Source organism: Eleutherodactylus coqui, chromosome 6 (assembly GCF_035609145.1).
Source record: "Eleutherodactylus coqui strain aEleCoq1 chromosome 6, aEleCoq1.hap1, whole genome shotgun sequence".
In the NCBI taxonomy this organism is placed as follows: Eukaryota; Metazoa; Chordata; class Amphibia; order Anura; family Eleutherodactylidae; genus Eleutherodactylus; species Eleutherodactylus coqui.
This window is the reverse complement of record NC_089842.1, coordinates 163,998,958-164,021,968: the sequence shown is the minus strand read 5'-3', so window position 1 is coordinate 164,021,968 and position 23,011 is coordinate 163,998,958. Positions and strand designations below refer to the sequence as shown.

Sequence of the window (23,011 nt, the reverse complement as noted above, 5' to 3'; positions counted from 1 at the left end):
CAAAAATGGAACAAAAAAACCCAAAAAACTAAAAATTGTGACAGAGCTTTAGCACAGGCTTGAATGGGCAGTAATTGTGCCTTTACCCTCTAAAGGCCCTTTTACACGTAACAATCACTCAAAATTCGTCCAGCCGAAAATGAGCGATAATCGTCACATGTAAACGCGGGCATCGTGCACTTTTTGTTTGAACAATGCTGATAGACTGAATAAAGACATTCATCTTTCAAAACACTGCAGGATGCTCTACCCACGGCATGTTTACACTAGCCGCGAGGAGAACAATGGAATCTGCTGGCAGCCAGGAGGAGAACAATGGAATGTGTCAGCAGCTGTTTACACAGCTAAGAATGTGTTTAAAGACACTGGGCTCTGCAAACAGCTCCTGAAGGTCCTTTTACATGCAAATGATGATAAAGTGTTAATGGCCTTCAACACTTTATGCAAATAGATAGCTAAATCGTTCAAGCTTTCAGTCATTTGAAAAATTATCTTTGCATGTTAAAGGGCCTTAAGTCAAACAATTTCAACTGACAACTGGTTTACATTTCCCTAGCCACATCCAGATAGGATTACTGCTAGAACTGTTGTATCTAAACATCCCTTAAATAAAACCTGTCTTGCAATGTGAAGTCAGCTAAGTGATCTCAAAAAGCAGCATATATGTCCCTAAAGAGATTCAAATACAGATTGCAGAACAAAGTCATTGAACTCTACTATTCTGGAAAGGACTAGAAAGCTACTGCTAAAGTCCTGGGACTGCAGTGAATCACAGGGAGAGCCATTATCCACAAATGGAAAAAACCTAGAACAATGGTGATCCTTCAGTCTAGCCTCCATACATTGCACAAAGAGTGCACAGACTACTCATCAGGTCATCACAAAAAAAAAAAAAACATGAAAACCGATGAGCATCTAAAGAACTGCAAGATCAATGTAACCAATTCAACAATAAGAAAGGCACCAGAAAGAAAATGGCATCCCTGAGAGCAAGCTTCAAACCACTGCTGACCAAAAATGAACCAAAAGGCTTGTCTTGCATTTGCTAAAAAAACATCTCGATGACCAAGACTTTTGGGATAAGATTTTATGGACTCAATGGTGAAACATTTTGGAAGACTTGGGACCCATTACATTTAGCTTAAGCTAACATTTTCCAAAATAAGTATATGATACCAACAGTCAAATGTGGTGATAGTGTGATGGTCTGAGGCTGCTTTGCTTATGCAGGACCTGGAAGATTTGTCATAATTGATAGAACCAGGAATTCTGCCTGCCATCAGAACATCCTGAAGGAGAATGTTTGCTGTCAGCTGATCGCCGAAAGCTCAAGCACAGTTGGGCTATAGCTGAGTGGCTCAAAAGGAAACAGAAATCAAGATTTATGGAGTGGCCCAACCCATTGGGATTCTGTGTCAAGACCCTAAAACGGGCAGTTCATGCTCAAAACAATCTTCCAATGGGGCTGAACTGAAACAATTCTGTAAAGAAGAGAAAGCCAAAATTCCTCAACATCTATGTGAAAGACTCATCACAAGTTTTCACAAATGTTTGAGGGTAGTGCAACGAGTCATTATGTTTAGGGAAGGGGGGGGAGGGTAATTAGTCGGAAGATCTGAAACCTCTAAATGTGACAAAAATACAAGAAATTGGCTGAGGGGCAAATACCTTCTTAGCGCTATACCCATTAGTGTGTGTAACAGTACTGATACTACATCTTTTTTGGGGAACCGGTTTACGTCAATCAGGCATCGCTGGACGAAATTAGTCGTTATGATAGTTTTTAAATTAATCAGTCATTTAATTGCCCCATTTGTTAATGAGCTTCTCAAAGCTTCAGACTGAATCTAAGGGCTGGCTGAGAGGCAGCACACTATTTTGGCGGGGTTCTTTGATTGTAAGACTGCGACCATTATCAACCATTTCATTTTTAAAACAATAGCTGCACAATTATTGAAACGACTCCATACTCTTAATATCTGATGTTGTGATGGTGTGTTACAGCCTATATAAATGTTACCTGCACTATTACCCCTTTATAAAGATCATATGTCCTCTGTCCAATGGGCATCATGTAAAATAACGAACAGAAAAGCGTTCTTCTACAGCAATCAGATTGTGTGACATTTTGCAGAGTAGTTTATGAATGAAAAAGAATTATATATTTTCTCTATCTGATCGGTTGCTATGAGGAACAGCTTCCCTATAGCATGCACTAGTTTTTATATAGGAGGCATAATGTATCTCAGTATAGGGCACGTCTGCAGAGGTATAAGGTGGATTCTGAAAGCAAGTTTTATCCTAGAATTCCCTTTGCGTATACTTAAGAACATGGTACTTGTACCGTTAGGCCAAGACCACACATTAGTGATTGGCAGTACTGATGTGTTCTGAGTGTTACTTATGACTTCCAAACTCCAGTGCAATCTCAATTTTCTTGGAATTGCGGCCAAGAAAGCAAGGCATGAGTTAGGTTATTGCCAAGTCTTAGGGTGGCTTCACACAGTTGGATTTGCTCGTCTGAAGCCGCCCTTAAAGTTTACCTATGGTTCTGTGGTTTGAAAAATAGATCAAAAATTCTGTGTTGACTAAAGTCATACTCTGCTACAGAGCTTCTAATCCCCTGCTTCATTTAGTACAGTCCAGAATAAAAATTTTTGTTCTTCATTCTTTAAAATTAGAAAGATGACAGTGTTGAAAGACTTTCCCACTTTATTTTGATACACATTTAGTGTTGGGTTAAAAGTAAAATAGCCCATCATTACCAGCTATATACCTCGCCGCTCTACCACCACCACTCCGGTGGTCCCTACAAGCTTTGTTGCAGTGAAGATGCGCCGTACACCCAAGTAGCCGCTGCACTGGCCTTAGCGGTCTAATGCCATATCAGCAGGCATCAACAGTGAAGCCCGTGCCTGGCTTCAGCAAAGTAAAGATAGGAGGGGGCCACCACTGTAGGAGTGCTGGAGCAGCAGGTGATTTAATATGAAGAAGGTTATGTTAATGCTTTGTTTTTATTTTATTATAGCATATTACCTATCAAAATAATTTTTCTTACAGCCTCTTTAATAATCTCACCCAGGACTTCAACACGAGGGCTACTACTCATGCAGTGAACTTGCGATCCTCTGGCGCTTGTTTCACGCGCACATTGGAGGGTCGGCAAGTATTTCACATTCTTTTCAATGGAAAACATCACATTGCGCTCGTGTGCACATTGCATGGCATGTGATGTGTTTGACTGTCCCATTCAAAACAATGGGCGACATGTTCTGGGAAATGCGAAAAAATAGGACATGCAGCGATTTTTTACCTCGCAGCATCGCTGTAAGGGGGATGGGATATATATATATATATATATATATTAAAAAAAATACACTCATATGTATGATTCCATTCTAAAGAATGGAGTTCATATCCGCGCACGTTTTGTATGTCTCACAGCGCACAGAACTCTCACAAGATGTGTGTTCGTGTAAATGAAGCCTCAGGCTGAGAGCAAACAATGTAGTGTTAGGTGAATGTATCTCTAGACCGGAGAGGGGTGGGGGTGGAGTCATAGGACCGGTTTCGGCAGGCTGCACAAATAGCAATTTTATAGCATTCTTAGACAACCTCAAAGCCTATGTCCAGAGTACATGTACAGCGCTTGGCAGTTATTGAGTAAACTCAATAGATTTGTATTAAGTAAGCTCCCTCTAGTGGTGGGTGCAATCAGAATGTTATTTATCTATACAGATGTGTGAAGGGAAGCAGACAGATTAGCGACTGCCTGAATACACAGGCTGATCGGCATTTGATTTCTATGCCTGCCGAGACTGAAGACTAATGATAAGTGAATGAATTACTGTTAATTGTTTGGTCTAAGCACTGCTGGCAACTGAATGACTATCGTTCCGATTCCTGCGATCCAGCGTAAATCTTAAGGATATCGTTCAGTGTAAACAGGCCCGTACTATAAAGAAAGGTTATGACGTTAGTCAGCACAGAGTTTTGGACTTCTTTAGATTAAAGCACTGTATGGAGCAATCCAGGTTTTAACATCCTCTAGTAGATTATAAAATTCTATAAAAATCCGGAGACCAGAGCCTAGGAACCGATTTCTGTAGATTATCTGGTTAGGATCAAAGCTGCAAACTAAGAGGAGAGGCAGAACAGACAAATGATTTTACATAAACGAAGTCTGCATTAGTAGGACCATGCGGCTGAAGAGCTGAAATCAATGCTGGTTAGGAACAAACCCATTAGGTAGTTAAATATAAACAATCACAGTGCACTGGATTATTAGAAGCGGATTTCATTTACATTTCATCCAACAAACAATACAAAAAGTTTAAAAAAAAAAGCAAAAAGAACAAAAACACTGCTAAATAAAATAAGGATTATTATTAGTAAATCTATCAGCAAGACGTTTTACAAGCGTTCAACATGGGGAGTCGTATTTGTAATGGCCTTGTTAGGGCAGATGGAGTTATCCAAAAGTTAAGAGTGTGTATTGCCATCTTGGGAGTCCTATTTCAAGGTGTTCAAAAAAAAATAAAAATATATACTCTCCCATAAGAGTTTATTTCCAAAGTGCTCCATTCTCCAGATTTTGATTCGTCTTGTCTTCCCGATTGCTTACTGCTTGTTGCAAGGAAAACTGACCACTGCTTTTATGTAAAGGAACAGCAAAGGAGGCTGCGCTTTTGCACTTCATCTAAAATTGGATTGCCGAGATCTAAGGAGCACATGCACACTAGCTGTAGCCCTGACCACCAGCTACCATTGTGCTCTACCATTTCTTTCCATAGAAGAGGTGGTCTGTTAACCCTGAAAATAAGCAGTAAGCAACAGAGGAATCAATAGCTGTAATATCTGGAGAATGGAGTATTGTGAAAATAAACATCTTCTGGATAAGTGCATTGTTTTGTGATTTTGAACACATTGAAATACTATTCCCATCTCGCGGATCGTCTTTTGAATTAAGTATTTAAAAAGATTGATTTAAAATAGATTTAAAGAGTCTGTCACCATCTTCTTGCACCCCTCTCTAAAGGCAGGATAAGGTAATGATTGTCACGATGGTTACAGTGATGTCTGCTGTGTGTATCTATGCAGTCGTTTTTGATACATTTGCATTTTAATTAGTAGTAGCCCATGCATAGAGGACTACTTAAAAGTAGTCCTGGATATTCATGAGCTGCACCCACCAGCCACTGATCAACAGCCCTCTGCTTATTACTGTGCACAGAGAGGGCTGCCAATCATTGGCTGGAGGGCGGTGGTGGGTATGGCTAGGCGGTGCAGCTCACGAATATGAAGGACTAAGTTCCACGTCTGGCTGCTACTAATAAAATGCCAGTTTCTCCAAAACTACTACACAGATCTACATAGCAGATATATCTCTGTAATCAGTGTGCTCTCAGCTAGGGCTGAAAAAAGGTGGCAATCTCTTTATGCCCAGTTTAAATCTACATAAAAAGAATACTGATCCTAGAGAGTTTGATATTTTCTGTATGTCCAACATTACAGGCATCCTATGAAGCATTATAATGTTAATTAACTAGAGCAACGGATCTCAAAGATGTGACCCGAGTATGTCCAGCGCTCATTTCAATTCAACATGGTGTTTCAGAGGTGGACATCTACTTTACAGGAAGTCTTTGCCTATAGTAACCAAAACAGCTTTCCAAAATGAATAAGTAAATCAATCTCCCTAGATATAATTTTTTTTTTTTTTAAAGAAAGCATGTTGTCTATAACACTGATATATATGTGCTGGCTTAAAAGTGGAATTGGGAGGAGTAAGGGGGGGGGTTGTGTTGCCAAATTGTTCACCAAGCATATGTTTTAGCGTGTCCACACTTTGATAACACTTCAGAATAAGTTGTCATGTGTATACATGGGGAACACCACTTTCTAGCCATTATATCACTTGCATCCTTCATTTTTCACCAGGTTGCATAACTTTGCAGTTTTTCCTTAGCTGGTGGAAGACTATTTTTCCATGTGGTGTCTATGGGAGACATCATAGAAACAACCAGGAGATTTTATTTCCCATCTCTTTATTGCACTCTAAGAATATCATCATCATGGAGGACAGTATACAGCAGTACAGATCAGTGTAGATGTAATTCCAGTATATGTGGGACAGTAAACCCTATTAGCTGCAGCAGCACCTTTGAGTTTCACTGCTTCTCTCCGACTCTGCAGCAGCTTCCACCTTCTCCCTCCATAGATTTCTATGGGTAGGAGACAAGACCACTCCCACTTACTGTTTTGTGTCCTTGTTTGTTACTAGAGACTAACTTCACATGACAACAGGCAGTTGTAAGCAAATTAGAAAGGAGACCTCTAGTGGCGAGCATTTTAAAGGAATCTTTCAACACAAAAATGCCATTTTATCAAATCGTACAAGTTTGTTTAAAGTGAAGTGACCATTTAATGGCAGAAACGAGGGTTAATAACCCCCTGACAAACAAATTGATCAGACCGTTATTTCAAGGAGTAGCGTAACTATTACTTAGTGGGCTGTACCATTAAGGTATCACTTTAGGAAGAAGAAGTCACATTCATTTTTTTGATGATTAGGCCAGCATATAATCTACATTAACTTCTGCCCTGGTGACTGAGCCCCATTAAAATACATTATACTTCACATATAAGAAAGGTTATGAATCAAGTCATTTTTTAATACAAAAATATAAAATCCATGATCTAATGACACTTTTTTTTTTTTTTTTTACATGCAAGCACCATCCAAGACGGATGAAACACTTTCTAGAATGAGTGGATCCTTCACAGCTGTAAATGTACAAAATTATTATATATTTTAACTTTTTTTCACAATTAAGTGCAATCCCTGAGGAAAAATAAAACCAGCACTGTTCATAGACAGTCGTAGAAGAAATACGCATAGCACGCTTGGCATATTCCTTCTCCATCCACCATTGTGCTAAGTGCTATAGACTACAAGGTCAGGAAAACGGCAGCTCAGCTAGATTTGGATAATTACCCAGGATTCTTTGGTTCACCATCTCGTGAACTGCCCCCCTTCAGCTTCCTGACCAGCTTCTCACTGCTGCGTCGTATGGAAGCTCGGAGTTTACTAAAGGAACCGCTGCGTTTTAAAGATCCAGTGCCATCCTAAAACAGAAGGTTAAAAGGCATGAAAATACAATAGTTATATAGAAGTGGACATGTGCTGATCAAGCTATATCAAAGACAGTGTCAAAGCTCAAGATACAGATGTAGCAGGGCTGAATTTGTCACTTCGCATACTGTAAAAATTCAGTTATAAGGGCTGTCTAGTGAAGGTATCACCTTGGGGCATATCAATGTCATAGAAGGTGGTCCAACGCTCAGGAACCAATCTACAACCCATAGTAGAGAGCAGGAAAGTTAGAGCCGTTCCCATTCTGGCGGACTGAGAGTCTTGCCATGGTATTACATGATCGGTCATTAATTTGAAAGGTTGGCATGTAATACATTTTTTATGAGTGGTCAAACCTCACCAAACAGAAGCGAATGGCTTGGAACTCAAAGTCAGACTGCCAGGAACAGATATTTGTGATACGTTCTTCATGAAACAGACCCTTTAAGATAATGCAGAGTCAGTCCAGGACAAATCACCCAAGGAGTAACACCCGACCATCTCTGATTTGTAAGAAAATGTAGTTTGTTACTAGAACCTACATAAACAAATCTCAGGTTTTCAGACCCATTGGGTAATGGGGTCAAGAAATACGGAGGAGGGGAAGGAGTAGCAAATTTTCAAGAGTCACCTAGAACCAAAAAGTTTTGATAATTCGTATCTTGTAAACTATTGGGTGTTTCCGATGCAAGGAGATGTGCAAGGTGTCATTCTTTTTGCAATAAGTAGATTTAGAACATATTTTTCTGAATACTGTAATTCCAATACAAGTTAAAGTAAAATTGGAACAAAAATTTCTAAATTAACCTGAATTACAGTGTTAGGAAAAATACACTCATTGTCAAAAAAAACAAATAATAATCCATTCCCTAGGAGGAGTTATCGGAATCAAATGATAATTTATTGCGGAAAACCGAAGACCTGGGAAGGCCTCTAGTACCCTGTTGGGCCACCGCTAGCTTGGATGCAAGATGTGATACAGGCAGGCATGGAGGCATACAGGTTCCGTATGGTATCCTGTGGCATATCGCTGCACATTTGCTGTAACCGAGCCTGTAGATCGTGCAAACTCAGTCAGACAAAGCTGGCGTCTCAGATGGTCCCATACTTGTCCTATTGGCTATAAATCTAGCAACTGGCCAAGCCACGGAAGTGTGACAATGTTGGAGACATTACTGTAACACCCTTGTGTGTGCGACCAAGCATTATCCTGCTGAAAAATGCCTCTTGAAAGCTGCCATGAGAGGAACACATGCGGCTGTACTGAACATATCGCTGTCATTGTGTCCCCCCCCACAGTCCATCACACCAGCAGGGGGCAGTGTGCCACTCAATAGCAAAAGCAGGATTTAGGAGCTCACCACCAGGTCTCCAGACATGAACACGGCTGTCATCAGTGCCCAAACTAAACATGCATTTGTCGCTGAAGACAACCTGGCTTTACTCCGTAGCAGTCCAGTTTAGTTGTTCATGATACCACTGCAAACGGAGGCAACAATGGGTCTGTGTCAGAGGAAGTACACATAATGGGAGCCGTGAGACAAAATGTTCTTCAGCCAAGCACCTGAAATTGTTCTGACTGATACAGGGGTCTGTAACAATGGTGCCACCCGTGTCTGGATGGCGGACAACTAAACAGTTGGAGCTGCTGGTGCTTGTTGGATTAGAACACGATCCTCTCCTGCTGGTGATCTGTTGAGGGTATCCTGAGCTTTGTGTGCATGACCACCACTGGTCTCAACACCTCTTAACAGTCTGGTCAGAGCAGCCCTCTTAGCGGGTCATTAGTCGATAGGACCATCCAGCTTCTCACATTCCAATAATAATGCAACCCCCTAGCAAACTCTTAACTGGGCGATCTCTCTTTAGTTGCATCGTAGAGGCGTCTAGTGGTCAACAAGTTCTACACATCGGAAGAAAAGGTCACTACACACAAGGAGCCTCTGAGAGCCTTTTTATAGGCCAAGGAACCATTTTTAGGACCTCAGGTGGCAAGATTGTTCATCTAATCACACCACAACTCTCATCATTTGCATATCTGCCTGAGATGTAACTGCATGCCAAATTTTGCAGCAAAACGACAACTCCTTCTAGATGCTTGATTTTGTAATAATTTTTTTTCTTACAAAGCATTACCAATCCACATCTTCCTATGCCAAATAGTTTATGAGATATGAAATCAAAAACTGTGGTTATCTATGACCTTCAGAAAAGTGACTCCCCTGTATTTCCTGACCCCGTAATCCAATGGGGCTAAAAACTAATATTTTTATATAACCAACGAATGTGCAACATTATGTAAGAACCGGACATGGTCGGCGTTACCCATTGGGGGCGATTTGTCCTGGAATGACCCTGCAGTAGATTTAGCTGTAGCTTTACTGATGTAACGCCACTGACAAGCTCAGCTCGGCAACATGTGTAGAGACCAACTATACGAGTCTGAGGACACGTTAGAGTAATAATACGGCAGCACATACTTTTCAAGCAGGTGTAGGGATAGACAAGCCTACAGTCTAATTCTAGGAGGTTATTTCCTATAACTAATAGATCACTGGTTTTGCATAAAGCCAAAACTTTTAGCTTGGAAATAAGGTTAATGCGATTAAAAATGTACCACATCCATATACAAGAAGAGGGCAGATAATATGCCTGTAACAACCATATGTCTGGTTTTGACTTATTTGCTGAATGTTAAGCCGGGAAGATGATTAGATACTAAGGCTGCCTCCACTGTTACTATCTGCTCAAGAATGAATATATTTTATTACAGTCTTGTGTCTTTACCCACTTTAGCAGATTTTTTTAAAACCTATTTACTACAATAGAAGGGAGAAATCGGTATGTGCCTGCTGCCAAGCCGTTGACCTTCCCCTTATCTGATCTCAGCAGAGCGCCAATCAGTTTAAGTTAGCTGGTCTTCCAAAAACAGCGCCACTCTTGTTCATAGTCTGTGTGCGATATTGCAACTCCGTCACATTCATTTCAAATGTAGCCAAAGTGCATCACCGAACAAGCCACAGACAAGTGTGGTGCAGTTTTTGAAAAAACTCGACCATGGTTTTCTGATCACCAACTTTAGAAGGACAGGTCTTGGGTCCTATTAAGAGTTCGAATGCTTGGGATACTCTACATAACCATCATGCTTAGGTTTCCCGGCAGCAGGTTGCCTAGTGTGTGTATGTTGCTCATTACACATAAGGTCTACCCACAATTGAACTTGAAGGTTCCTTAGGGAAAGTTAGCAGGAAAGAAAACCAAGCAGACAAGAAGATGCAGACAGAGGTCAGGTGGAGAGAGTTTATTAGAAGTTAGAAAGACTTATTACACAAATCACCATACACTTAAGATTAGTAGAAGCACAACTGCCATAAAAGTCACATTAAAGACTGAAAGAGCTCTAAAATCCAGTTAAAACTCAACGCTGGAGATCCATCAATCCAAAAATTCGATGGTAACCACACAACGGGTCTCCATGTCCAGTTTCAAGCACTTGCAGAGCATGCTTTGTAATTCTACAGCATACAGGTTGTCTGTGTAGAGGTCCAGTTCATGCCGTTAACAGACCTCGAGATAATAAGTTACCTTCCATGATAGAGCGGCTAGCTGAGAAGTGCTTTTCTAGTGACTTAATACATAATAACACATGGCTTCATGATCAGGTTACAATTCTCCATTGCTAGATTACAGTTTGGACAAAGCTACAGCTATACAGTGTTAAGAAAAAAAAAGTATCATCAGCTCTGGTGGTGGAAATGTCAATTTACAAAGGAAATGTGTATGACAGCGTGAACAGGAATCCTACAGAAGATGTGCTAGAACACTGCAGTCAGTACTGGAGAGAGAGGTTAAAGCTTGAAGATGGAGCACGTCCGTCATGCAGGAGACAGAATTGAAATCACACAAGGCATCTACGCCTGTGGAAAGGAAATTGAAACAGAAAAGGAAAAAAAGTCATCTCCATGAAAAACGCTGGAGATTTAATTCACAGTTTCGGGGTGTGTTCACATGTAGCCAATTTGCTGCAGATCTCATCCCTCCAATTGAATTGAAAGGGAGAAATCTTCTGCTGATCTGCACCGAAATCTGAAACATCCGACGCAAATCGACTATATGTGAATGCACCCTCCGACAGCTACTTTCAAAGTATTTCTAGGTCCATGGCCAAGACCATCATGATCTGGTCCTTTAGAGGAGAAATAAAAGCTTTAACGTCGGCCCAGACATCTGGAAAAGTTGCGAGAATATATTTACTTATAGGGGGAATACCATAACTTTGAAAGTTGATGAGATTACATTGGGGTTTGCAATCTCCGATCACCACTGAAAGAATAAGGGTCTCTGTAAAGCTCAAGGCCATTAAAGAAAAAGAGAATCCTTTGCTTAGAATGTGCATATAAGCCCTCTATAGAGCCCTTTTGTTCTAGAAATCAATGATGATTGGGCATCACAGACTTCACCAAATGTGGTCTCTTCAAGATGACAGTTTGCTTTTAAAGAGCTCGTTTACAAGGTTGACTTTGAGGTCCATACAGGAAGCAACATGGTCCTCAAATACTACCAGGTACCCAAGCCAATTACCGGAAAAGCTAAAGATAGACTCTAGTCTATTATCAAAGGGAGGAAAGGTCAAGTGACCAGAGGACACGTAGAAGAGATGTAAAAATTGGTGTAAATCACTTACAGCAGTCGTACCAGGGATAGATTCTCTAGAGATTACTTTACCACCATGCTACATAGCCAGGATTTATGTTTTCTGATTATCCATTAAGAAAAAAAGAGCTGATATTCTTAGTTTTATTTAGCACAACCGGAATAGCGAATCAAGTTTTGCTCTCAAAGTCAACAAATCATGGTTGCATAAACTTTTAAGTCCAATGTAGCCCAAGGCAGTCAAGAGCATCTGCTATGGGCCTAAAAGTTTCTCCTACTTCATATGAAGGAACATAAGATTTGTCACATTTCTATAATTCATACACTGCATTCTGCACAGAGAGCAGTGGGTCCATGAAGCATCATATGGACATCTGAACCAGAGTGGACAACCAAGTGTCATCCGGGAGTTAGTGATTTGGTCAGAAACAGGTTCTCCTGGAAGAAGACCTGATGGATTACTGCTATCACCAAGGATTCGGATATAGCCATATTCAGACGACTGTTAGAAGTGATTTCACATGGTGAACATAAAAAGAACTACGTGCAACAAATATATGAACCCAATGAGAGCATGGCTGAATAAAATAAAAGCAAGCCGTGTGTATTAAAGACAATAAGAAAGATTTGTAAAAGACTGGGACAATGTTGACCAGAATTGGTGGAACATGCTTTAATGGCATTGGAAGAAATGTACTATAACAGCGTCTGACCATCACATCTCATGGAATCACGTATGCAAGCCATCAGAGATACATGCAAAGGGTACATGCCCGAGTCAGGGAATAGCAACATATTTCTGGGACTTGTCAGGCACTTCTTGCAAAAGCCCAATAACAGAGGCATGCTAGAATTCGGTGTACCACTAGCATGTAATAAAAATATATGTTGTTGTACTTATATTGCTATTTATTTACTATGTAGCCAACCAAATGCCGAGACGACTATAAACATTTACAATGTTCATGTGAAATAGAAACCACCCAATCAAACGCTACAGTGTATTTGCCTATGTAGATGGAGACCGCCTAGATTTTCTGACTGCTCTGCAGACAAAGGTCTGCTGTCTGCAGAAACAGGAGAGCATCCGGGACATTGTACACGGCAGCAAAAGCAACGACCTACCAGATGCAGCTTCTCCCGGTGAGGACAGCTGAAGGTCGGGGATTAAAGAAGCCATTGCTGGGGTCGTTTTCATTTCACACTCATTTTAATATTAAGCACTTAGTGACCAACTTATTTTTTCAGTTTTTTATTGTCACATTCCAAGAGCCATAGTTTTTAGATTTCCCTAATGATGTAGAAGGGCTTGCATCTTGCAAGTCGAGCCTATTGTTTAATACAATCATTTTAAAAATTTTTTTGGGGGGTGGGGGGTGGTTTAAAAAGTGTTCAGGTGCACTAATTTCTGTATATGTGACACTTTTTAGCTTTTTTTTTGGGGGGGGGGGGGTGAGTGAGGAGATTTGCATCGCTCCATGGATAAGATCTCGCACGTCATTCACATCACAGCATCATAGAGGGGCGGGTTAATGGGAAACGCTACAGCCAGTGGACACAGTCCAGCTCGGTTTGCATTTGGCATGGGAAACTTATAAATACCATTTCTTTAGGTATACTTTAACCCTTTCCAATCCACTGTGACATCTTCCTACATTCTGATTGAAGCTTGTACAGGCTCCAATGTCAGAAGACGTCCGACAGGGTATTCTTACAGTCTATTGCCAGCCACTCCGCTGTTGGGGCCTCTCTGGCACACACTGGCTTTAGCCAGCAGATGGCACCGTTGTATAACAGCAAAAAGAGAAGCCTTTTAGGAAACCCTGAATCCAAAATTGGATTGGAAGTTTTTGAAATAGATGAATGTCACTATTCTGTCGCTATTATTGGTTTTATACGCTGAAAAGTGATGACAGATTCCCTTTACAAAAAAAAAAATCGTTTTAGAAGTTTTAGTTTTTTTGCAGTTCTTATTGGTTCCATTTTGGGGTACATTAGACTTTTTAAACACTTTCTATTAATTTTGGAAAGTGAATGAAGCAAAACAACTTGTTTTTAAAAAAAAAATTATTTATAAAAACTTAGCATAGTTACAAAACGTTTTTCATGGAAAGAAAACCCCCATGTAATTAAAGCTACATTTATAAGGCAAAAACATGATTTTTAATTTTTTTTCTTCTTCTTGGCATGCAAAATTTTGTTTTCGACATTTATCAGTCATGAAGGGAGTTGCCCGTGTGACTGTTTGATCATGTACATAACACACTTACATACTGTAGTGAATGGCATCTAAAAGGCTTCAGACGTGGAATGACATTACCAGGCCTTAGTCTGTCATGCTATCCTCATGATCTAAGTGATATCACTTAGATGCCCTGGTCATTATCGACCACGACATATAACTGGTTGAATGGCTGGGATCGGAGGCTTCTTAGATCCCAGCCACTAGAGCAGGTTTCATGCTATAAGAGAACTGAACACCCACTGCACCATGCCGGGTTTATTTCTGTGATGCCGTAAAAATGCTTATTAGTAGGTTTACGGCCTCAAGGTAAAAGCCCAACATGCCTATTTTACAGCAAAGTATAAAACCCAGCATAGCTGCTGTGGTGTAAAACCAGTGCCGCAGACATTCTCAGGATCAGTAGGGGTCCCAAAAGACGAATGCCCACCGATCACAAAGTAATGGCATATACTCATGATATGTCATTGCGTCAGAAGATGGGAATAATCCTTTAATTCTAGGAAACTGTTATTAATGCAGTGTTTAAGAGACTAACTCATGTATGAAGCTACACTTATCCTTGAGCTCTAGCACGAAGAAAGTAGCCAACATACATCATGCATCTTATAAAACAAAGTCATGCAAGAACGTATCACAAGCAGAAAATGTTGTAACACAAAAGTATATGGAATGTGGTACATTTTCTCAGAAGACAAAATGATATGATATAACCAAAAAGTGTTGTAGGTGTCAAAATAAAGATAAAACAGGATGGGGTGTTATACAAGGGTCACAAAATTATGGTTGGGATTTTTAGTCCACATCACCTTCATCCCAGCTAACAGAAGAGTTGTCAGTGCGGCCCCAGCAGTTAATAACGCATCACTGGTGGGGGATCATTAAGGTTAAGTTCACTTTGGACATATAGAAGGGGCCGCAACACAGACCTAGAAATACCTATGATTCTCCTTATAACGTAGTCACACGTTTGACAAACACACGTTTAATACAGAACATGCGAAGTACAGTAGAAATGAAGGGAAGAGTACAGTACACAGTTTATAAATCAGCAGAATATTAGGCGGAGTCCCATGCTGCACATGGTTGTGGCGTCGATTACAGGAAATTGTGCAAAAAGTGGAATTTATGCTGATTGAGTGTCTTGGTGCAAAGGAAAATACAAGATAGATGGTGTATATGACACTACAGTATACTCCTAGTTCTGAGCAACCCGTCCCTTTAAGAGAGCATGTACGCTTTATTGAGAAGTTGCGACATACGCAGCAATAAGAATGGGTTGCAAATACTTACAACAACCCATCCTGATTCCGCCTTGCAATAAAAATTTAAAGCAGTTCTTGAATAAGATGGCAGGATGTGCTCTCCATAATGTATGCTGCGAAACCCCCTATGCAGGCCACATAAGGAAGCTGAATCAGCAGGAGGTGTACGCAGAGATGCATCCTGTCCCAATCACCATCTATGCATATGCATTTCAACATAGTACTAAAAGCCCCTTTAATATCTGCTCTAGCGGGTATGAAACATGACTTTTCTCTATACCCTTGCCACAATGCAAGTTGCTATATCTGCTAGGAAAAGCTGCAACATAGGTTTTTACAAGGGTTGTCTCATCAAAGACAACCCCTGTAATAGGAGAGCTATTGCAGTAATCAACTGATCGCCTCAGATCAGACTTCTGGAGGGAACCAATGGTATACAGCCGATTTTACTAGGGGAAGTTGCAGCGGGACCTGAGCTGCTGCCTCTACAGGGAAGATAAAGTATAACATATGCTCTATTCCAATAGCACAAGGGCTGCATACTTGTTAATGAGCCCCCAGACAAGGGCGGAACCTTAAAGGACGGGTTGTCAATGAAAAGATGTCCTCTTGTATGGTGAGATCTATGTGATTGTTTACAGTTAAATTCTCTATAGATAAAAAGCATGCAGATTTCCTAATCATCCTGCACAGAGAAAGGGTTTGATATATGGTTTCTACTAGAAAGAAAAATTTTATAGAAAAGTGCTAGACTATTCTAGAGGAGAGACAGTATGAATTGATGAATCACATTGGTGAGGGTCTGACATCCGGTAAACAAGGGTCCCCAGAGAGGAAGTGTGGAATAGCAGAGCATGTTCAGTCAACTGTCACTATACAGCTCACCCATTCTAATGCTGAGTGGCCTTATATCTGCATCCTATTCTCCACCTGGACTGTGGGATCCTATTTTCTACAAGTGGTCTGACCCCCAACTCATCTAATTCTCAAGGTGCATCAACTAGATAAGTACACTGTCAGCAATTCGAACTTCCTAAGATAACAAAAAACTGCCTTAGGCCCCCTGTCCACAGACGTGATTTCGCCGGCGAATCACGCCCTCTGAAGCTTCCCATAGCATTGCTATGGAAAGCGCCGCCCCGTGTCCACGAGCAGAGAATCATTGCGATTCTCCGCTCGCGGCCGGCAATTCGCAGCATTAGTCTGCCAGCTCCCAGGCGGCGGCTTCTGCGGTGGAGATTCGCAGGGGGACTTCGCAACGCCTGTGGACAGGGGGCCTTAGGGTATGATTGGAGAATTAGTGCAAATTTTCTTTCATGGACAATCCGCACTGCTGGTGTGGATTTTGACATTAATCCAAAAGCAGACTTCACCACCTTTAGCTGAGAGAGGGCGAAAACTGCTGTTGATTAGCGCTAAAATCCATATCAAATGGTGCGGATGTGCACCACAGTGTAAGAAAAAAATAAAAATAAATTGCGATTTTCGGGTGGATCAACACTAAAATTTGCTACGTGTGAACGTACCCTTACAGGACCGAGTCTTTGCAGCGCACATTAAACTGTGCTTGCTATTTTCTTATTGCATGGTATCTTATCGGCCAGTAGTGGAGTGGCCATTCAGGGCCCATCAGAGTTAACAGAATTCCAGAAACTAGGCTAAAATCTATGCCCTGTGAAAGACTCACCCAGAGCAAAAAATGTATTTGATCGCTGAGCTCTGCTTGACAACGGGGGTTATAGTGCGTTTTTGCTTTACCATGCTAGTTTATAGAAATTACATTTTTCCTTTAGAGATGCCATACCGTAGCTGTGAATGGTTATTAAATCTAAGTAATGAGAATAAGTGGTAAACTACAAATGTGAGTTTTCTACCCTAAAGTATCAACCACTAAGAGTGAAACCAGGACAGTCAATCAGCATCACAGGACAAGGAGGAGAGGTCAGATGAGAGATTATGGAAACATCAATGCTTTAGGAAGGAGGTTTATTGCATATTATTTGGTTATTGCAATACAGATTATAATAGCATGCAGGTCACATGACTGGTCAGAATATCGATATTATTGGCCATCATTTGCCCACGCTGTGTACTGCACTTACCCCGTTCCATTCTACGCTCATACTCACTTCCTCCCCTCCGTCAGGACCGCTCTCGTACTTTACCACATCCAGGCTCTCTCGGCTCCTCCTTTTCTCGATGCTTTCTGGGTCGTTTAACACTTCAGCGACTCGCTGCTTGTGGACATTGTCTAGTCCCTGTGAGACAGGACCCTTGCGTTACAAGTAAAAGGAAAAGCCCCTGAGATTTAAATAAGTAAGGCAGAAAAGTGACGTATAATGTCAAGGCCTGGGAAGGAAAGCTTGTTTTCTTCCCAGGGGGCATGCATGATGGATACCTTGACATTTTCATTATAACATTCCACATAGCATGTACAAGAACACGAGTGATACATGCAGCTGAAACAATGTGACGGGCATAATGCTTACAACTGGGGTCCTCTAGGCAGAACTAATGAGAATGTGAGAAGTGGCTACACAAGTAGTCACAGTTCTTTTCCAGGATCCGTCAAAGCAAAGTCAATTTTCTGTAGCATTAAAAGGGTTGTAGGATTAGGAAAACTTCCTTTTTTACCATGAAGGCAGACTGGTGATCTGCTGATCACTTCAGTCAGCCATACATTTTCCCTACAGCACGCTCTGCAGGTCAAATAAAGTATTACATGCTGGCCATTGCAATGAATGGCTGGCAATATAATTGGTTCTTGTTTTGGTCACCTCTTTTTTGTTAGCAGGTCTAAGGCTGGGAGCACACTGCCCTATTTTGGCTCCACATTTGTGTTCATATTAAAAAAAAGTGTGACTCAGCCTTACCCGAATTCCAAACATTACAGCGATGCTATGATGCTTGGATGTTCATATCAGAAGACCTGCTGTCAGACCAGGTTGCACTGCCGTATTGCGTGCGCAAACCTAGCCAAAATACTGTAAGTGTGCTTCTGGCCTAATAGAGAGGTGGGGGGTATTGGCACTACATATCCACTTGAAAGGTTGAATACAATTACAAAGACTTTTGCTAACTGGTTTAGTATCAACTCTGAGGTATTATATATATATTTTTTTTCCATTCATATAATAGAAATTCTACTGGTAACTCTTGAAAGTAAATATCTGCTCATCTCCACCCATTAACAACTATGTAACCTAACCACCTAAGGCCCATTTACAAGTAACAATTATCGCTTAAAATTCGTTCAAAGGACCGAAAATGAGCAATAATCGTTACATGTAAACGCTGCCATCGTGCACTTTTCGTCTGAACGATGATTTTAAGGTGAACTTAAAATTTATCCTTCAGCCACAGAGAAAGTATCTCCTCTCAAAAGACCGTATGCTATGTTGTCCATGCGAGTCAGGAGATTACATTGTATTGCGTAAGGAGATACTGATAGAACAATGCAGCTGTGTCTACAGCTAGGCATGTGATTAGTCACACTCTGCAAACAGTTCCTGGAGGCCCTTTTACATGCAAATGAAGATGATAAAGTGTTAATGGGCATTACTGGCTATTAACACTTTATGCAAAAAGCTTGCTAAAACTTTCAATCTTTTGAAAGATTATCTTTGCGTGTAAATGAACCTTAAATTTTAACACAGTAATTTTAATAGAACTTTCCGCTGCCACGATGCCCTTCAGGTGAGTAGACATTACTAATTGATCTGACAGGGAGCAAGTACAAAAAAATTAAATTTGCCTCCCTGCAGTTATATCAAGGAGCGTTATACCTGCTCAGCTCCTTTACCACCATTTATGTAATTCTGCAGAAACCACTAAAGAATTGTGTTAGGAGAAGCTAAAGAAACTATCTAGTATGAATGTAGACCAAGTGAGCCATCTAATGCAGGAGAAGATGGATATCTTCAAACTTTCCAATGCAGATCTAGTCGGATATTCACGCCATTTATAAAGGCTGGAAATCACTCCTGGCCCATCACTCTACGAATGATGTGGGAAACAAACTGATGAATGCATGCAAATACAACCACAAGACTGGAATATAAATATTACATCAACACAAAAGAGCAAAAAAAGGGAAGATTCAAAATGTGTCTTTTCCACTTTAAATTTAATTTTAGTATTTTTGAAAATGTGCCTGTTCCTAGTGTTTTATAAAGTAACCTACAGAACATGGGACACTTCAAGATGTGAAGGTTTGCCCATAAAGTCATAGTAATCTGACCAAGGATTCTACTTTTCTTATTCATTAAATAAATTAAAGCAGATGTACCAATTAAATAGCATATACTGGGCTATGACATTGGTGTATTTTTGCACAGTGTTTTAGCCATGGGTTGCAGGTACATCAATGCTCTGGAGCCTAAGGGCTCATTCCCACAGCCGTATGTGTATTACGCAGCTTGTACCGGTCCCCGGGGACATCCTCTGGTTCCCGGCTACCTTCAGGAGCCGGGAGCCAGGAGATTTTGAACTTGCCGGGGCTCTCGGCCTTCTGCGCATGCACGTGACGTCATATGTCTGGCGTGCATGCGCAGAACAGCGGCGCCGGGTCCCAGAGGACCCTTTCACCGCGGGACACCTCCGACAAGCCGGGTAGGTACTTTCAGCTGCTCTGATGAATCCGATCCATCAGGGCAGCTGAATCTAACTTTTTTGTTTACCTTATGGCGATCGGCGCGATCCATTGCATAGCGCCGATCGCATTGCCGGGTGGGAGGGGGGGGGGGGGGGGGGGACTGCTCACAGCCCAGGATGACAGCTCCATGCTGTCAGCTACCTGCGGGCACTGACAGCATGGAGCAGTCACGTCCTCAGCTAACAGGGCTTTTATCCTGAGAGGATGCATGTTTGTACGTCCTCTAGGATTAAAGCCCACTTAGCTAGGACGTAAAACCGCTATGGAGCCGTCACTAAGGGGTTAAGGGAGGTCTAAAGGCTCCATTACCAGATAAGAGGACACCATTATTATGAATAGTCATTTGAATGGGAATCCAGGCAGTAATCTATATGGTTTGAGTTTTTTTGTGCACAGAAACATCAAATGCTTGCATGCCACTCCTTGAAGGAGATTCCTTTTAGAGTTTTTCATATGTGGACCTGAACATGCAGATTTCTGCTATGGTTTTCACTGCAATAACCATTTTTTGCTATGTGAATTTCAACTGTGTGAATTGAACATGGCCTAATCATGTGTCACAGAAATGACGGAGTCACAGAATGACCATACGCCAACACCAGCTGCTACTTACCTGCTTCCGTGACCTCATCGCTGCTTCTTCTAGTGTTTCAGCTGCTTCGAACTTGCCCTGACGTCTATAAAGTGCTCCAAGATTTTTCAGTGTTGTGGTCACTGTTGGGCTGAACATACATGTTACATGGCTTATGTGCTGAATAAAAATGTTTAGTAGATTGCACTCTGCGATTTCCGAGAGCCCCAATAAATATGAATGAAGTGCTGACTGCGCATGCTTGGCTGGCGCTCTAATCACAATGATGTCACTGTGGGGGGCAAAGCGAAGCTTGCAGTGACAGGAGAGCGGGACATGGCAGTTACGTTCTTGGAATTGGCACGCCGATCAGCAAATTATCACCTATCCCGTGGATAGGAAATAACTTGCAATAGCGGTACAACTACTTTAAAGCGGTTGTCTCATTTCTTATGCGATAGATTTTTAGAATGCAGGTTCCACAGCAATCAGCAATATGATTTAAATGTAGCAGCGTTATAATTTTCCAGTGTGGTTTCTCCTGCTGTGGACTGAGGGGAAACATGTCTTTATAATTACTTAGGCCCTATTGGGTTGGACCTTTGCTTTGTGTGCATATAGCTTTCCAACTTTACATAGTAACATAGTTCGTAAGGCTGAATGAAGACAATATCCATCTGGTCCAGCCTGTCTAGCCTCTTGTTTTGTTGATCCAGAGGAAGGCAAAAAACCCCAAGAGCAGAAGCCAATAGCCCTTTTGGGGAAAAAATTCCTTCCCGACTCCCTAATGGCAATCAGACTGTTCCCTGGATCAACCCCTAATAGTTCCTACCTGCCTGTATAGCCTGATTAACAAATAACCTTAGATTTATAGCCTATAATATCCTTCCTCTCCAGAAAGACATCAAGTCCCCTTTTAAACTCCTCTAAGGATTTTGCCATCACTACGTCCTCAGGCAGAGAGTTCCACAGTCTAACTGCTCTAACAGTAAAGAACCCCTTTCTATGTTGGTGATGAAACCTGCTTTCCGCTAAACGTGACATCAATAACAGCAGGTATAAAACTTACCTGTCAACTTTGCATGCTTTGTACCAGCCTCCGTATTCCCCAAACGTCCCATCTTTTTGTTTCCCCTAGAGACACAAACAGATTAAAATTATAAACTACATTTATAAATGTTTTGCTGCAGGAAGCAGACAGCGCTATACATTGCATAGTGGCTTAGGTTGGTACTGCAGATGGGAGTCCTATTGAAGAGAATAGGGCTGTCTGCAGTACGAACTCAGCCCAATATGCAATGTATGCAGCTGTCTGCTTCCTAGAGCTAAACAGCTAGAAGTGGAACAATCCCATAAGTTTTATGTTGCAACATTCCCAGCTCTTTCGTTCTTTTTACAAGCACACTACCAGGAGGCATATAGAGAGGGGAAATTTTAAGTAGTGTCCAAATGGAAAACATATGAGATTGGCGGGAGTGAGTGACTTTCAGTGCAACCAACAACAAAAAAATAAATAAATAAATAAATAAATAAATAAATAAATAAATAAATAAATAAATAAATAAATAAATAAATAAATAAATAAATAAATAAATAAATAAATAAATAAATAAATAGGCCCTTTTACACAGAACGATATTCAATTGAGCAAAAGTGAGCAGTAATTGTGCAGTCTAAATGCAGCCAATGACCGGACAACCAACAGCTTTTCATCTATCATTTTTTTTATGCAGGCATTAAAATCATCGCTGGCATGTTCACTTATCGTTCAGCTTAAATAGCCCTCGTTCAGTCGTTCTCATTCACTTCTACAGCGAATGTGAAAGATTTAACGATTTCTCGTTTGAACAAGCCAACGATGCATCTGCCTGTATAAACAGGCTGCCCCAGCAAATTAGCTAACTGACAACATCCGCTCATTCAAACAAGACAGCGGCTCGTCTAAATGGACGCTTACTCAGAAATGTTCCTGAAAAAGCGTTGTGTCAGGGTTAAAAGTTATCCTCCAGCCATAGAAAAGAAAATAACTTCCTAATCAATGGAGGTCCGACAGCTGGTAACCCCAACAATCTCAAAAGGTCCCTGAATGAATGGAGCAGTTGTCAATGTGCACTGCCGCTTTATTCATGTCAATGAGACCGCTGAAGATAGCGGGGTTTAAGTGCTCAGGTATCTCTGGTAGTCCTATATAAAAGTTTGCATGATCAACCGTCACTGCACGCATGCAAAGACCCTTCAGGACCCCCGGTCTGGAGATCAGTGCAGGACCTGGCAATAAAACCCCCACCAATCAGAAAGTTGTTCTTGTCCTGTGATTAGAGTATAACTTAAAGGGGTTGTCCCACGAAAGCAAGTGGGGTTAAGCACTTCTGTATGGCCATATTAATGCACTTTGTAATATACATCGTGCATTAAATATTGGCCATACAGAAGTTATACACTTACCCCCTCCGGTGTTGATGTCCCCGTCTCCATGGCGCCGACCGAAGCC

At 41.2% G+C, this 23,011-nt stretch overlaps 1 protein-coding gene across 8 annotated transcripts in view; it reads right to left on the bottom strand.

Moving 5' to 3' along the window:
• KLC1 (kinesin light chain 1) overlaps positions 1 to 23,011 on the bottom strand; it is a 97,463-nt gene that overhangs the window by 14,970 nt on the left and 59,482 nt on the right. For 3 of the 8 annotated variants that reach the window (XM_066608123.1, XM_066608122.1, XM_066608128.1), the window contains exons 11-14: positions 21,590 to 21,654; positions 20,563 to 20,671; positions 17,398 to 17,568; positions 6,998 to 7,128 (exon numbers count right to left, since the gene is read on the bottom strand). In XM_066608123.1, coding sequence (XP_066464220.1) covers positions 6,998 to 7,128; positions 17,398 to 17,568; positions 20,563 to 20,671; positions 21,590 to 21,654 — 476 coding nt within the window. Of the gene's footprint in view, positions 1 to 6,993; positions 7,129 to 10,421; positions 11,053 to 17,397; positions 17,569 to 20,562; positions 20,672 to 21,589; positions 21,655 to 23,011 lie in introns of those variants that run through there. The other 5 variants (XM_066608125.1, XM_066608124.1, XM_066608126.1 and 2 more) reach the window with 5 other exon arrangements.